The 17,635-nt window shown below is 42.7% G+C and overlaps 1 protein-coding gene across 1 annotated transcript; it reads right to left on the bottom strand.

Moving 5' to 3' along the window:
* Positions 1–14,623: 14,623 nt before the first annotated feature.
* Positions 14,624–17,240, bottom strand: GPX1 (glutathione peroxidase 1). The gene is made up of 2 exons (XM_044656955.1): positions 16,927–17,240; positions 14,624–15,213 (listed from the first exon to the last, which is right to left on the bottom strand). Exons 1-2 carry the CDS (start codon positions 17,149–17,151, stop codon positions 14,854–14,856), a joined length of 585 nt encoding a protein of 194 aa, XP_044512890.1. The 5' UTR covers positions 17,152–17,240; the 3' UTR covers positions 14,624–14,853.
* Between the last annotated feature and the right edge of the window lie 395 nt (positions 17,241–17,635).

The following is a 17,635-nucleotide window of genomic DNA, read 5'->3' as shown; positions in this document are numbered from 1 at the left end:
AGTGCAGCCCTGAGCATAGACCGAATAAGAGAATAAAGACAAACAAATACAAGTTGTTAAAATATAAGGGATTTGGGGAGGGAGTCAGCTAGCAGGAGGAGGTGGGGACCTAGAAAGGCTTGATGGAGAAGAAGAAAGTGCTGGAACTTAGTCTTGAAGGAAAATAGGCTTCTGTGATGTGGAACCAAGGGGAGAGCTTATTGCAAGCCTGGAGGACTGCCTGTGCAAAGGCATGTAAATGGGAGATGGAGTGCTATGTACAGAAATGGATAAAAGGCTGGTTTGGGTTTCACCACAGATTGTGGGAGGTGAACTAATGTACAAGGAGTCTGGAGCAAGGCTATACAGTGCTTTAAAAACAAAGCACAGAGGGGCTCAGCAGAAAGAGCCAGGCCGAGTGAAGGGAGGTCCTGGGTTCAAATGTGACCTCAGATACTTCCTTAGCTGTGTGACCCTGGGCAAGTCACTTAACCCTCATTGCCTAGCCCTTACTCCACTTCTATGTTAGAATTGTTACTAAGATGGAATGTTTTTTTCTAAAAACCAACAAACCCAAAACACAGGAGCTTATATTCAAGTTTAAAGGAAATAGGGAAACAAAGGGCTTTAATGCATAGAGAAGGAGCATGGTCAGATCTGTGCTGTAGGAAAATTATGTTGTTGGTGGAGGATAGAATGCAAAGGTGGCTGAGAAGGAATAGTCAGGAAGGCAAAGAACCAGGATGGAGACCCAGAGAGACAAACAGCCCAAGAAAAAAGTGGGCAACAGTGTCAAAAGCGGCAGATAGGCTGAGAAGGATGAGGACCGAGAAAAGATGATCAAATTCAGCTATTGAGCTCATCAGTAACTTTGGGGAGAACTTTTGGAGAATTTTTAATTGAATGAAAAGTCGGTCAAAAACATTACAGAGGATTATGGAGTGAGGGAAATGGGCATATGGCAATTTTTTCCCGAGGATTTTGGCTAAGAAAGGGAGGAGATATATAGGACAACAGCTTGAAGGAATAGTACTGTATAGAGAAGTTTTTTAAGGATAAGAAGAGACTTCAGCATGTTTGAAAGCACTAGGGAATAAGTACATAGGAGAGGTTAAAAATCTAAGTCAAAGAAGGGATAATGAAGAGGAAGATGGAGGGAATAGGATCAAGTGCATATGTAGAGTGGTTGGTTGTGGCAAAGAGAAAGACCATCACATTGTCAGAGATTGGGGTAAAGGAAAAAAAGAGTGGCCAATGATGTCAATGGGTTTTGAAATAAAGGAAGGAGCTCATGTTGAATGGCTCTTTTTTTCTCAATAAAATAAGAATCCTCAGCTGAGAAAAGGGAACTGGAGGTTTGAAGAGAAAAAAGAAAGCAGAGAATAGCTTCTGTGGGGTGTGGGATTCCATTATTTCTTAACATTTTTTCCCAAATACAAGTAAAAACAATTTTTAACATTCTTCTTTTTTAACTGGAGTTCCAAATTTGTTTTTACGTGTAATGGGGAATAAAATATTTTAAAAAGAAAATCAATTTAATTTTTTAAAATAGTTTGGATGCTATATAATTTGGTGTATATATGTTTAGCATTGATATTTTATTATCAGTATTGATATTATTTCATTGTCTATGGAACTTTTTAGCAAGATGTAGTTTCCTTGTTTCTTTTAACTAGATCTATTTTTGTTTTTGCTTTGTTTGAGATCATGATCAATGCCACTACTTTTTTTATTTTGGCTAAATCTTAATTGATTCTTCTCCAGGCCCTTACCTTTACTCTGCATGTGTCTCTGCTTCAAGTGTGTTTCTTTCTTTCTTTTTTTTTAATTAAAAAAATTTTTTTTATTCAAACCCTTACCTTCTATCTTGGAGCCAATATGCAGTATTGGCTCCAAGGCAGAAGAGTGGTAAGGATGGGCTATGGAGGTTAAGTGACTTGCCCAGGGTCACACAGCTGGGAAGTGTCTGAGGCTAGTTCAAGTGTGTTTCTTATAAACAACATATTGTCAGATTCTGGTTTTTAATCCATTCTACTATGGATGCATTAAATTTACATTCACAGTTATGATTACTAATGTATGTTTCTCTCCATCTTATTTTCCTGATATTAATCCTTCTTTCTTTCTCCTTTTACTTTGCTCCTCCTCTGAAGTGTTTTGTTTTTCACCACTGCCTTTTCCAATTTGTTTTGCCTTCTATCAGCTCTTCAACTTCTTTTATATTCTTCTTCTCCTTTCCTATAAGATAAAGTAGATTTCTAAACTTAATTGAGTGTTTGTTATTTCCTTTTTCAGCCAATTCTAATGAGAATAAAGTTCGAGTCTTTTCCACCACCCATCCAATCTTCCCCTCCACTGAATATTTCACATCTTCCATTTTTTCATTCCTTTGATTTTGTTTTATTGTTTCTTGATGTCATTAGCTTCCACTAACCCTATTCTAATTTTCAAGGAAGTATTTTCTTTAGTGAGCATTTGTACCTCCTTTCTATTTGGCCAATTCTATTTTTTAAGGAGTTTGTTAATTTCAGTGAATTTTTAGATGTCTTTTTTACATTTCTCATTCTTTTCCGTTACCAAGCTATTGATTCTCCTGCATCGCTCCCATTTCTTTTCCCAATTTTTCCTCTACTTCTCTTTTTGACTTTTAACTATTTTTTTGAGGTATTCCAGGAATTCTTTTTGGACCTGCAATCAATTCACATTTTTCTCTGAGACTTTGCATGTAGGCATTTTGAAATCATTGTCCTCTTCTGAGTTAGTGTTTTGATCTTCCCTCTCACCAAAGTAACTTTCTATGAATAAGTTCTTTTTTTTTTTTTCTCATTTCTTGACTTTTAACTTTTTGTTAAAGTTTGGGCTCTGTTCCTGGAGTGGAGGGGTATTGTCCTTAACTTCTATTTTCAGAGATAATTCTGAATTCCTGTAAATGTTCACTTCTTCTAAGGCAGTATAATCTAAGGGGAGGTACGGTCACTGTTCTCCTGGCCTGTGTTCTGATATTTGAGCAACCACAACCACTCTTTTTCACCATAGAATTATAACCAGATTCCTTTCTCCCCTGTGGCTACATGCTCTAGTGTGCTAATGTTCCTCCTCTTCTTGGGACTGCATACCAGGCCTGTGACCTGGATTCCCATATAGGCAATGCAACAGAGCCCTGTACTCCAATGCCAGCGAAGTGTCTCCAATAATCTCCTTCTGACCAGTTGTCTACCCCCTTACCATCTGTGAGATGAGAGCTCTGGAAGTTGCCACTGAAGATTCAGTCATCCCTAAGGCTTGTGCTAGCTTGCTGGTGTGCCACCTATGCTGAACTGGACTCCACTCTTACCCCAGTGAGACAGACTTTTCCTGTCAGCATTCTAAGTTGTCTGGAGTGGGGGGGGGGGGGAGGCTTATTTCAATTTGTCCTTTTGCTGACTCTTCCACTCCAGAAATTTTTTTTTGAGGCATTATTTTAAAGTTGTTTAGAGGGGAATTTGGAAGGGCTCAGGAGAGTCCCTGCCTGTACTCTGTCATCTTGTCTCTAGGCCCTTTAGAATCAATTTTGGGGAAATAAAAGGATTGCCTTGCTGTAATGAGAACCCAGTTGAAATTGAACAATATAAAATTTTAATATAGCTGGCTAGTACAGTTGTATGACTTCTATGATTTCAACAGGACATGAATAGAAGCAGAGTAGGTAGATGATGGAAGTAATCCAGGACAGAGATTTGGTAAGGGATGAGTGGTTTTAGGGAAAGGAGTTAAGAGATTTGGGAGTAAAGGACATTTTTAGTTGACTTGTCTAATTAGAGCATTGAGATTGGAAATGGGGAGTGTAAAGTAAGAGCAAGGACAGCAGACCTGAGAAAGTACTGAGAAGCATAGAGCCTGGCGGTCATGGTGAGGCTGGAGAATATGTTTAAGGAGAGAGAATGATAGGAAGTCATGGTCATATTAAAAAAAAAATGTTGCCTGTTTTTGATTGAGGAAGTAGAACAAATATAGGTAATGGTGAGATCCAGGGTATGACCATCTTTATGTGTGACTGGCTTGAAATGAAGGAGGAGGTCTTGAGACTTAAAGACACTGAAGATTTGGGAGGTTAAGGAGTTTGAAGGAGCACCAGTGTGGACAATGAGGTTCCTCCAGTTTAAGGGCAGGAATTAGGGAGGAAACAATTTTGGTTAGCCAGAAACTGCCCTTCCAGAGAAAGGAATGACCAGGGGACCCATATTCAACAACTAAGCACAATTTGCCTTGAGTAGAAAACCTTAAAGAAGCAGAAGTTGCTAAATGATAGTGGTAAAGAGAGAGCCTGGAAATGGCTGTGGGGAGCCAGCTACAGTAGTTTGCCTCTCCTCCCGGGACTACTAGGAACTAACCATCACTTGGCTGCCCTGTGGAGAGACGTTTAAACTCAACTCAGCTGCCCAGCCACATTCTCAACACTCCCTAGTTTCTCTATCACAATGGGAAGCTGGCCTACACTAGCTCCTGATGAGGCTGGATGACCCCCTTCTCAAAGAGTTGGACAGGTCCCCACAGGAGGCCAGGCCAGCAGCACTGGGAGATGGCAGTGGGCCCAGATTAGCCGAGGCATTGATCTCTACACCCCTTCTTGCCCACAGTTTTGCAAGACCTACAGAAGATCATTGGCTTTATGTCCCAGGGTATCTTGGCTTAGGCTAGAGCAGTGATTCCCAAAGTGGGTGCTACCGCCCCCTGGTGGGTGCTGCAGCGATCCAGGGAGGCAGTGATGGCCACAGGTGCATTTATCTTTCCTATTAATTGCTATTAAAATTTTTTAAAAAATTAATTTCCAGGGGCTCTAAGTAATATTTTTTTCTGGAAAGGGGGCTGTAGGCCAAAATAGTTTGGGAACCATTTGGCTAGAGTGATAACCTATCAGTCTTAGAACCAGGTCAGAATCGTGATCAGATTCTCCTGGCTTGGAGTCCATTCAGTATACCACTTTGTCTTCTCTAAATTTAGAAAAACCAAATGATTAACCCATGTTGGCCTCATTCATCATCACTGTGGCAGATGATGCAGGCTGATAAAGCTTCATATATAGAAAGGGTATGGGTCCAGGTACCAAATGTAGTGGAGAGAAACTCTGATCTTGGAGCCAGATGGCCTATGTGACTTTGGAACCTATCACTACACATCTGTGGATTTCAGCCAAACCGTCTGTCCAATAAAGGGGTTGGACTCGAGCAGGGGTCAGTAATGTATGGCTCTCGAGCCATATCTGGCTCTTTTGAGGGCCAGATATGGCTCTTTCTACAGGAGCCATAAAGTCAATTTTTTTTCAGGCACTGTTACAGGAGCGCATACCATGAGCACTGTACGGCTCTCATGAAATTACATTTTAAAAAATGTGGCGTTTATGGCTCTCACGGCTAAAAAGGTTGCCGACCCTTGGACTAGAGAATCTCCAAGATATTTGCAGCTCTGTGATTCTGGGTGCCAGTCCTCTGGCCCTTATGTACAAGCCAACTTCACATTCACCATAATGGGAAAGGCAGAGGCACAGGAACAAATAATGTAGAAATTATTTAGTGTTGGTCTTACTATGCCTTACTATAAGTTTCCATAGGAGTTTTACCTTCCAAATTAAATCCCACTCCCCTACTGATTAAAAGAAAAACCCACCCTGTAACAAATAAATATGGTCAAACAAAAGAAAATCCCCTATTGGCCATATCCAAAAAAAAATATGTCCCATTATGTTCTTAGAACCCATCAAAGTTCCTGGCCTTGAAAACTTGTTCCTTTTTATAGCGTTGATACTGCAAAAATTGTTTTGTTTGCTTGTTTGTATTAATTCATGTAAATTTTCTCAGATTTCTCTCAAACTATTTCTTATCATTTCTTACACAAAACAATTACATTCATATTCTATAATTTGTTGAGCCTTTCCTCAGTGAATGGACACCTCCTTAGTTTTTAGTTCTTTGCTACTACAAAAGGAGCTGCTCTAAATATTTTTAGTACACATAGGACCTTTCCTTTGTCTTTGCTCTCTTTGGGGAGTAAGCCTAGTAACAGTATTGCAAATGGTATTGTTGTTCAGTTGTGTCTGGCTCTATGTGACCCCACTAACATGGTCCATGAGAGTAGTTTGCCATTTCCTTCTCTAGTTCATTTGACAGATGAAGAACTGAGGCAAATAGGGGTGAAATGACTTGCCCAGGGTCTCATAGCTGGTAAGTGTCTGAGGCCGGACTTGAACTTTCTGACTCCGGGCTTAGTACTATACCACCTACCTGCCCCTAGGTATGCATAGTACTAATTGAGCTTTACATTATATATTAGAGAAGTAGTATGATAGTGTCCTAGTGTTAAACTCTGCAGGCGAATATTGATTAAAAATACACATGATTTGTGTTTTTATTGCATTTTTATTTATTTTATTAAATATTTCCCAATTACATTTTAATCTGGTTCAAGGTTTTGAGACCTCTGGTGTAGTAGATAAGACTTGCCCTTGAAAACTAGGAAGAAGTGTGTTCAATTTTATTTTGACAGAGAGAGGCTATGTGATCCTGGCCAAGTCATGTAATTTCTCAGTGCTCCCAGGCAATTCTCTAAGAATAAATTTTAGACAACGTGCATTGCTAGACAAAGATTCTTTCCACCAAGGGGCCTTTCCTATACTAATGACACTGAAGGTCCAGACCAGATTTCTCTATCAGTTTCATTCTTTACATCCACCCTGGTTGACTATGTAAAGACATGATAACTGTATTCCAGATGTTTGAAAGACTGACACAAGGAAGAGGGTATATTTATTCTACTTGGCTTGATGGGCAGCTAGGTAGTGCAGTGAATAGAGGACTAGGCCTAGAGTCAGGAAGAACTGAGTTCAAATTTAACCTCAGATACTTACTAGCTGTGTGACCCTGGGCAAGTCACTTCATCCTGTTTGCCTCAGTTTCCTCATCTATAAAATGAGCTGGAGAAGAAAATGGCAAACCACTCCAGCATCTTTACCAAGAAAACTCCAAATAGGGTTATGAAGAATTAGACAGGACTAAGACTGGGCAACATGTGGCTTATGGATGACCATTCAATCAGGACTGTTGTAGTGGAGGGCATTCTTCCTTAGGAAGGAGTTAAATTTCAAAACTTCTGGTTCAGTCTCTTTAGACTCTGAGATCCTGGAATTCTGAGAGGTAATCACCAGATGAGAGGGCCCAGCTGATTCTTTGAGATAAAACATCCATAAATGATATCTACCAGATTTTCTCAGATACCAGGGAGGTTTTGTCAGAAAGTACCGAGTACATACTTACAAAAATGAATAATATGGAAATCTTTTGCATGATAATACATGTATAACCTAGATTGAATCACCTGCCAGCACCGGGAGGAGAAAGGGAAGGGAGGGAGGGAGATAAGTTCAATCATATAACTTAGGAAAACATGTATAGAAATTTGTTATTCCATGTAAGTGGTTAAAAAAAAGTACTAAAAAAAAAAAAAGTACTGAATACAGCTACTTGTGCTGATATGTTTGTCCTAAAACAGGCCAAACTATCCCTGGGGGTAGGGAGGAAGCCATCCTTGGGAGGCCCCAATTCTTCATCTTACTCTAGTAAATTGCTCAAGGTTTGGAGAGAGTTGACTTTCTCCATGGGCTGTAAGTAAATACCTCATTTCCCTGGATAGGGGCATTTGGTTGGCTAGAACAAACATGAGCCTTCCTGGAGCTGTTCATCCTCCTAACAGGGTCAGTTATTAGAGATAGCTATAGAATACTGGAAAGACTATTGCATTTATAGTTAGAAGGCCTGAGTTCATATCCTGCCTCTGCTGTTTACTTAAAACTCACATTATCTCGAGTAAATTCTCCCCTCTCTAGATACAAATTTCCTTATCTGTAAAATGAGGATATTGGTATTCTAGAAGACAACTTAGAATTATGTAAGAAAAGATAATAAACTGTTTGTACCCTTTGAGTCAGTGTTGAAATGACTGGCTATGTTTCTCAAGGTTGTCAAAAGATGGAAGCATCAAAAGATGCTATATATAGCAAAAAATCCATTACAGCACTTTTCTGGGAGCAAAAAACTGAAAATAGGGCATCCATGGATTGAAAAATGGCTGAACAAATTATGACATATTAAAGTGTTGGAACATTAGTGGGAAGTATTGAGGATTTGGAGTCAATATTTGGATTCAAATTCTGGATCTGCCACTTATGACTTGGGGACCCTTAGGCAAGTCATTGGATTTCTGTGCATGTTAGTGTCTTCATTTATAAAATGAGAGTTGGTCCAGATGACCTCTAAAGTTCCTGCTCTAAATTGAAATAATTTTATAATTATCTCAAAAAATATGGGGAATTCAGAGAAACATGGGTAGATGTGTATAAGAAGTAATGCAAAGAAAGCAGAAATAGAATAATAGAATGTCAAAAAATGTAAATGAAAAACAACACTAAAAAAACAGCTAAGGGGACATCTGGGTAGCTCAGTGGATTAAGAGCCAGGCCTAGAGATGGGAGGTCCTAGGTTCAAATCTGGCCTCAGACACTTCCCAGCTGTGTGACCCTGGGCAAGTCACTTGACCCCCATTGCCTAGCCCTTATCACTCTTCTGCCTTGGAGCCAAAACACAGTATTGACTCCAAGATGGAAGGTAAGGGTTTAAAAAAAAAATAATAAAATAAAAAATAAAAAACAGCCAAACTCGGATTAAAGGCAATGACTAATATTGGTTCCCAAGGAAAATTACTTTGGAGGCAGTTGGGTGGCTCAGTGGATTGAGAACCAGGCCCTGGGCAAGTCCCTTAACCCCCCTTATTGCTCTTCTGCCTTGGAACCAATACATAGTATTGATTCTAAGATAGAAGGTAAGATTTAAAAAAAAATTACTTTCCTCTTCTTGGTAGATGGATAGAAGGATTATGAGTGGCAAATGTTGCAGATGATGTCACTGATCCATTTTGGGATAAGGGGAAGAAGGGAAGAAAAGAGAGGAAACAGGAAAAGATGTCTTCCAGGGCACCCAGATGGTTCAATAGATAAAGGGCTGAGCCCAGAGTTGGGATGAACTGGGTTCAAATATGACCTCAGACCCTTCTTAGCAAGAGGACCCTGGGCAAGTCACTTACCCGCCTTTGCCTAACTCTTGACCTTCTGTCTTGGAGTTGTTAACTAAGACAGAAAGTAGGGTTAAAAAGAGAGAGAGACAGAAAGAGAGAGAGAGAGAGGGAGAGAGAGAGAGAGAGAGAGATGTCTTTGATATTTAAAACAAAAGGCCTCAGTAAAACCTTTATTTTAATTTTTATTCTTATTTTCTACTTTATTTTTTAAATTAAGTTTATTTATTTCATTTATTTAGAATATTTTTCCATGGTCACATGATTCATGTTCTTTCCCTCCCCTCCTTCTAGCCAGTGAGCAATTCCATTGGGTTTTACATTTGTCATTGACTAGGACCTATTTCCATATTATTAATATTTGATTGTTTAGAGTCTATATCCCCATCGAACCATGTGATCAAGCAATTGTTTTTCTTCTGTGTTTCTACTCCCACAGTTCTTTCTCTCTCAGTAAAACTTTTAAAACATCAGATAGACATGATTGGGGATGTGGACTCGAAACTACCACACCAATGCAACCACCAACAATTTGGAAATTGGTCTTGATCAAGGACACATGACAAAACCAGTGGAAATGTGCATCAGCCATGGGTGGGGGGAGTGCGGGGGGGGTGAAGGGGAAAGTAGGAGCATGAATCATGTAACCATGTTNCACCAATGCAACCACCAACAATTTGGAAATTGGTCTTGATCAAAGACACATGACAAAACCAGTGGAAATGTGCATCAGCCATGGGTGGGGGGAGTGCGGGGGGGGGGGTGAAGGGGAAAGTAGGAGCATGAATCATGTAACCATGTTAAAAATGATTATTAATAAATGTTTAAATTAAAAAAAAACATCAGACAGGTCAGACTAGATGACCCCCCAAAAAATCTCCTAATAAAATGTCATTATCTAATTAATATAACATTTCTTGATTTACTTAGGAAAAAAGCCTGAAAGACAGACTCCCTGGTATCTAAAATATAGAGATGACTTTGCATTCCACTTGTGACAATTGAGGAAGTTGAAAGGAGGAAGTCATCTGGCGGGGGGACTGTTATGTAAGAGGTGGGTGGGCTGGTGTGACTTTTATCAGCTTTTACTTCTCAATAAAAGCAACCCAGAGGAATTTCCAAAACGGAAACTTTCAAGTCCTCTCTGAAGACCCAGGAAGACAGACTGAGTATCCAAGGATGGTGTCACTAACATCATCCCACAATCCTTGGCGAAGGGCAAATGCAATGGAGATCCCTAGCTGCTAAGGCCAATTAGCAGCTGGGTAGCAGTCCTGTACTGGCCACTTCCCAGATTACAGTATTGTGTCTCCTAGGTGTCTTTTCCTGAAAGGAAACCTCTCAGTTGTTTGCTTATCTTATCCCCTGAAATTACTTTGTGTATCTTTCCCAAATCTAAAGGAAGTATGCCAATGTGTCTTCTAAAACTCCCAGATTGAACCTCAAGTACCTTTCCACCATCCAAGCCAGAACTTAGCTGAAGATATCAAAATCTTAAATGACTTGTCGAGATCACCTTAGCTCCTGGTTATTGCATCTGGATCTTTCCCTGCTCTTTAGACTGAGGCTAGGGCTTCATTCCCAAACAGGTGTCCCTGGCCAATGTCCTCCTCCCTCTCCAAAACTCTCTCTAAGCACCAGGCCTTGTTCAGTTTAGCAGAAATTCCCAATGATGACAGAGTGACTGGTTTGTGTGGTGTTTATGATTAAAGATTGGTGTGACCCTGGACAAGTCACTTAACCTGATGATTCCTAGGTTCCTGACTTATAAAATGAGGTGAATGGACTATCTAGATGACTTCTGAGGTCCCTTCCAGCTCAAAATATGCTATTTTATGATTTTTACACATACCCCTCCCATCAATCAAAGGAGGTAAGCTTGAAATAGCAATTCATTTTTTGTCTTTGGAGCCTTTAACTCTAGAGCAGTGATTCCCAAAGTGGGCGCCACCACCCCCTGGTGGGTGCTGCAGTGATCCAGGAGGAGCAGTGATGGCCACAGGTGTATTTATCTTTCCTATTAATTGCTATTAAAATCTTTTAAAAATTAATTTCCAGGGGGCTAAGTAATATTTTTTCTGGAAAGGGGGCAGTAGGCCAAAAAAGTTTGGGAACCGCTGCTCTAGAGCATACAGTAGGTGATTTAATAAAGACCATTGAATTCAGCCTTTTTAGGCTTTTCCTTACAATTCTGAAAGACTGGGCAGGGGAAATCAAGGGTGGCCATGGTTTCATAAATGATAGATCCCGAGCTGGAAGGGAGTTTTAAGGTGATCTGGTTCAACTCATTTATTTTAGAAAAGAGGAAACTGGGGCTCAGGGAAGTTCTCTGACTTGCCAGAGGTCACAAAACACATCAGCTGCCAAGCTAGAATTCCAAACCAAGTCCCCAGATTCCAAATTCCATGCTCCTCCTCTCCTTCCCCATTCCTTCTCCATCCTTAAATGCATAAAGGTTCTGTTTGGAAGCTTAGAAAGTTAGGGGATGACCCCTGTAGGAGGGGGAAGAGATTTCTTTTAAAATACACATGAAGTTGACATCAGTTGTCAACTATTTATTATTAAATGGAAAGCATTTTCAAATATTCAATCATCCTGGGGTCAGAAGGAATAAGTGCTGGGAGAAGAGGGAGGAAAGAGTTTAGGAATTCAGTCCTGGCACAGTCTCAAGAATGCTCAGGCCAGCTCCAGTAGGTACCTTTCTCTTTTAATTGTTAATTTGCCATTACTCAAATTAACAGAAGGGGGAAGGGAGAGCAGACATAGGGCAAAGAATTCTGTGCTGGAAGGGGAAGGCTCTGAAGTTCTTGGAGAGAAAAGGAAATTAAACTGGGCTTGTTCTGGGGCTCCTAAGAGGTGGGACTGGAGAACAGTTTTGAAGGGGGAGGGAATATAAAGATGAAGATTGTTCTAGGATAAGAACCAACTTGTTATAGACTCATAGGATGTGTGAATTGGAACCAAAGAACAGAAGCAGGTCTCCTGAGTTGCTTGGAGAGCAACCAATCAAATAATTATAAACTGCTTCCTTGGGACAGCTAGATAGCTCAGTGGCCTGAGAGCCAGGCTGAGAGATGGGAGCTGTCCTGGGTTCAAATCTGCCCTCACACATTTCCTTGCTGTGTGACTCTGAGCAAGTCACCTAACCCCATTTGCCTTACCACTCTTCTGCCTTGGAATATGAAAGGTAAGGGTTAAAGAAAAGGAAGAGCTTACTTATGCTTGGCATTGTGCTAAACCACACAAAGAAAAAGCAAAAACAATCCTCACTCTCATGGAACCCACTTTTTTTAAAAACCCTGACCTTCTGACTTAGACTCAATACTGTGTATTGGTTCCAAGGCAGACTCATAGAGAGAGTGTCACATGCAGGAAATGAAGAGGGAAAGATCAGGAAAGAGAAGAGAAAGGCTGTAGTCCAGTGCAGGGATTGGCAATCTTTTTGGCCATGAGAGCCATAAATGTCACATTTTTTAAAATGTAATTTCGTGAGAGCCGTACAGTGCTCACAGTGCGAGATCCTGTAACAGTGCCTGAAAAAAAATTGACTTTATGGCTCCTGCAGAAAGAGCCATATCTGGCCCTCAAAAGAGCCAGATATGGCTCGAGAGCCATACATTGCCGACCCCTGGTCTAGGCCATACTCCTCAATCAGATGAAAATGTAACTGGTGTCGACCTGAAAAACCCAGAACTATCAACTTATAATAAGGTGACTGAGGTAGGCAGATGAATCTAGGAAGATGCACAGGAACACAGTCCTGAGACTTCCAATATATTACAGAATTTATATAGATTTAGGAAAGGAGGAAGGGCATAGGCCTGGCCACCAGAGTTGGGCAGAGTTAGAAGTATTAACTACAGTCTAAGGTGGCTGGCTGGCAACATCTCCATGCAATAACCAGAAGTTGAGGTGTTTGGACAAGGTTTTGATTGTTTTTAGCCAATCCTGGCTTGGATGATTAAAAGGTGCTTAAAAGTTTTTTGTTCAGCCAGGAATAAGGGCTTTTAGAAGAAAAGACTGTCACTGGGATACATATAATACAATACAGAAAAATACAATAGAATATAGATAATGCTATTATGTGATTTTCTACATTAAAATGATGCTTTTCTTTTTGAGTCTGACACCATTGGACTAGGGAAAACAACCAAATTTCTGTGTAGCCAGAGAGGCCTTTGGGCTACCTTCTCTGCTTCTGTGTTGGAGGGGATCCTTCTGCTAGGATAAAAATCTAAACAAATTCCTCGAAGTTCTTCCACTTGGCAGCTCCAAGGTAAAAAGAAAAGGACAGATGGTTTGAGATCAGTCACAGGAGGAGAGGTTTTCATAGATACATGTTTGCCAAACAAAAGGCTCCGTATCAAATTTAAAGGATGGGAGAAGGAAAAAAAAAGACAGATGCTCTATCTTGGAATGCCCAAGTTTCTTTGCAGTTTTGCTTGGGAGCCTCTGGGTCTGCATTAAGTTTAGTGAGAGAAAGATGTTAACAGTAGTAGTGCCTGGCACATTTCCCAGACCCATAAGTGCTTACTCACTAGGTGATTTTGCATCAGAAGTTCAGTCTTAACACGGCTGCCCAAAGTGGGGTTTGTTTAATGGCAGGTGTAAATGGACTTGCTGGTTGACCTCTTCCAAAGTTCTTTCTGGGCCAGTGGTTAACAAGGAGAAAGGCAGCATTTAAAAGGTATACTAGGGACAGTGAGGGGGCTCAGTGGATAGAGCCAGGCCTGGAGATGAGGTCCTGGGTTCAAATCTGACCTGACATTTAATAGCTGTGTGAACCTGGACACAAGTCACTCAATCCCAAATCGCTCAGGCCTCACTGCTCTTCTGCCTTGGAACTGATACTAAGACAGAAGATAAGGATTTTTAAAAAATGGTATTCTACACAGTCACTTGCCTCCCAAGAAAGGTTATCTAAGGACAACAGGAGTTTACTGCTGTGCTTAGCAGTAGTCAGTCACAAAAACTAGATTATCACAAGCCCACATACTCTGCCAGGGAGTTGGCCTTTTTTGATGACAAGGAAGGTGGCAGGGATCAGAGATGTTTGGGGAAATTATCATGTAAAGAAAAAGTAGAATCCTACCTATCTCATTTTACCAATCCCCCAACCCAGGGCTCCCTTGTTCTATAGTTGGGGGAAGGGAATATTCAGACTGATGGGACTGCTTAATTGTGTGCTTCCAAGAGAGCCTGTAAGACTTAGCATTGAAGTGGAAGGGAGCATTGCCATTTAACTGTACATAATATGACAAGACAAGAATTCTCCATTTTTAGTAAGGAAGGCCTTAGGGCTAGCTGTGATCTGAATGGAAGGAGGCTTACTGAAAAGAGAGGTATTGTGGAATGGAATGTGACTTAGCTACTTCTGACCAAATGGCTTTGGGCATGTCAGTTCTTTTCCACCTAAAAAATGGAGGGGTTGAACTAGATTATCTCAAAGGTGTTATCCCCTCATCTCAGCAGAGACAACAGGGATACTGGGTTCAAACAAAGGAAGGGAAGCCAAAGGCCAATTCTGATCAATGAAAGACATACTCAGTTTTTCTTCTAGAACTTTATTAGAATGGACAGGCTATCCAGAGTAAAGGCAAGGCAGGCCACTAAAGTCTCATGGGATTTTACAAGTATTATCAAGTGTTCTTTCTCCTTAATGGTTTAAAAACAACACCATCATAGATAAAACCCTCATGGACCCTTAGCACCGTTCTGCCAAACCCCAGACAGCCCATTTCAGAGGAGAACATTGGGAGCACTCTGAGCAATACAGCCTTATGCCTCCTTGGGCACCTTCATCAGAAGATCCTCGATATCCTTTTCAATGTTGATGGTTTCAAATCGCCTGCTGTACCTCTTCACTGGCACGCCATCGGGACCCACGAGGAACTTCTCGAAATTCCAAGAGATGTCATTCCTGCACACTGGAGACCAGATGATGAGCTTTGGGTCGGTCATTAGGGAATTGGCATCATCACTTGGGGCTGGCAGTGCCTCCCGTAGGAAGGTGAAGAGAGGGTGAGCCTTCTCTCCATTCACCTCACACTTCTCAAAGAGCATGAAGTTGGGCTCAAACCCGGAGCCAGGTCGGACGAATTTCAAAGAATTCAGGATCTCCTCATTCTTGGCATTCTCCTGGTAAATCAGACACCAGAATGATATTAGGGAGGGAAGATAAAAAGTTAACACAGGATTCTCTGGGCTTAGGTTTGGGGGGGGGAAGCTTTTATAAGCCAGAACAATGAAGGGCTTCTTTTTTTTTTTTTTTTTTTTTTATTTCTGATGAATCATAATGGTCCTTTTCTGGCCGGAACCCAGCATTGCACAATCCAAGATAGGATCCTCCCCCCATTAAAAAAAAATAAGCCTAAGAATAATTGAATAATCCTTCTTTGCTCTCAGCCCAAAGAAAGTCCCCGGAGGCCATTCTCAGAAAAGGGTGACTCAGGAAGATAAATGGCTGGCCAGTACATTTCCCTTCTCATCCTCTTCATTCCAGACAAACAAGTCTGGCATCTGCATCCTCCCCATCCTCTGAGCTTTGACTCAGGCTTCTCCCTCCACCCAACTTCTAATCTCCACCTGTTGAAGTTCATTCACTAGGAAGTTCTCCATGACTGCCCTCCTCGCCATTCCACCCCAAGCTTTGGAGTCTCTCCAAAGAAAGAGGCATAAGGCTTCTCAACTCTCCTTTTTACCTCACTCTCCCTTTCTAACCTAATTAAAAAGGACTTGCCCACCATCTTTCCCAAGGCTTTCCCCCCTACTTTGACAGTGAAATTTTCAGGGTCATACCCTTTTTTGCATACAGGGAATATTTGATAACTAATTGCTAAACTGGATTACAAGAGGAGGTCTAAACTCAAGGTCTGTCCCACCCCCAAGGGCCTCAATCTCCCCTTCCTTTGGAGTCACCTCCCAAAAGCCTTCCCACATTCCTTCCAGTCACTAACTATCTCCTCTCCTCAGGTCAGTGTTTTGTGACTGTGTAATGGGCTCGTGTATTGCTGTGTGATAGTTATTTGCCCTAAATTGGCCCCTCTGCTCCCAAGGAGGGAGGTGCAGAGTCTTATCTAAGTCTGCATGGACTCTGCACACAGTGGGATACTGGTTGGGGTGAATACACCCAATTGCCTTCTGCCTGGCTCCACCATGGGAGTGGGGGTGAGGATGGAAAGCTTTTGGCTCTCCCCACAGCTGCCCAGCACATTTCAGTCCTCCCCACCCCCCCAGCTCTGGTAAAATTCAAAGAAATCAGGAAATCGGGCAATACGTATGGATGCTGTTATCCCTGCAGTATTGGAGGAAGGGTGGCAAATTAGATTCTCGTGTGGCCTTGGGCAAGTCTTTGGGGGGCCTCTTGTTTTCTCACCAGTAAAATGCGGATGACACACGCCCTACCCATCTCTCGGGCTAGATGTGAGTTTTTCAACTTTCAGGTAGTTTTCTTTAAAAAAGCCTGGGCTGCCCTGAGGCCTGGAAGCGGGAGCTCGAAGCTTGGTTTAGTTTTGTCTATGTGTTGGGTAACCCCTGCCGGCATCCCGAGAAGGAGGAGCCCCACAGCGGATCCTCTGCCGGCCGTTCAAGAGGCTGAAGGTCTTTCCACGACCTCCTTCCTGAACTCCACCATTACAGGCTGTGAAGTGCACATTACAGCGGTGCTCCTCGGCTCCATTCCGTGAGGGAGTCAACAGAGGACTGGGACTCGCCCCGCGGGTCACTCGGACCCGGCGGACGTGCCTCCGCCTAACTTCCCTCCCCCGGCCTCTCCGTGCACGAAGGGGCTAAGGCCACCCCGCCCGTCTTGGTCCCCTGCCACCGCGCCCCCGGCCGGGCTGCTCCGCTCACCTGGTGGCCGAACTGGTTGCAGGGAAAGCCGAGCACCATGAAGCCGCGACCCCCGTGGCGCTTCTGCAGCTCGTTCATCTGCGTGTAGTCGCGGATGGTGGTGCCTCAGAGAGACGCCACATTCTCGATGAGCAAGACCTTGCCCCGCAGCGAGGCCAGGCTCAGCAGCTCTCCGCTGCCCAGGAGGCGAGCCGAGAAGGCGTGCACGGAGCGCGCGGCGCACATGCTGGTTCTGATGGGGGGAGGGCTGGCCAGGTACCGGGACAGAAGGAGAGAAGCTCGAGCCTCTGGAAGCAGCGGTCTGCCGAGGCCTCGGAAGCCACGCCTTTTAAGGAGGAGGCGCGGGCCGAGCTGTGACGTGAGGCGGAAGCCCGGGCCCGGCTCAGCCCCGGCCCCAGGGGGAGGGGTAGTCCGGCTAACCTTCAGGCGCTGGGTGGGGGAAGGGCCTTTGGATGCACCCTCTCCATTCTCGCTCCCCGTGCACCGACCTTACCAGCTCCCCTAGAAACTCCAGCTCCAGCCTCCCAGCCGAAGCAGTGAAGACGAGAAAGAACTTCTCCCCAGACCCGATAAACTGATAGGGCGGGAAGGAACATTAGAAATCATCCGGGCCAACTCCATCACCTCCCATTTCGCAGAGGGCCAAACTAAGGGCCAAGGAGAATTGTCGTCACCGAGGTCACACAGAATGTTTTTTGGAAAGGCTTAG

Source organism: Gracilinanus agilis, chromosome 1 (assembly GCF_016433145.1).
Source record: "Gracilinanus agilis isolate LMUSP501 chromosome 1, AgileGrace, whole genome shotgun sequence".
Classification (NCBI taxonomy): Eukaryota; Metazoa; Chordata; class Mammalia; order Didelphimorphia; family Didelphidae; genus Gracilinanus; species Gracilinanus agilis.
The sequence above is the reverse complement of the archived record's forward strand: the minus strand, read 5'-3'. Positions and strand labels throughout refer to the sequence as shown.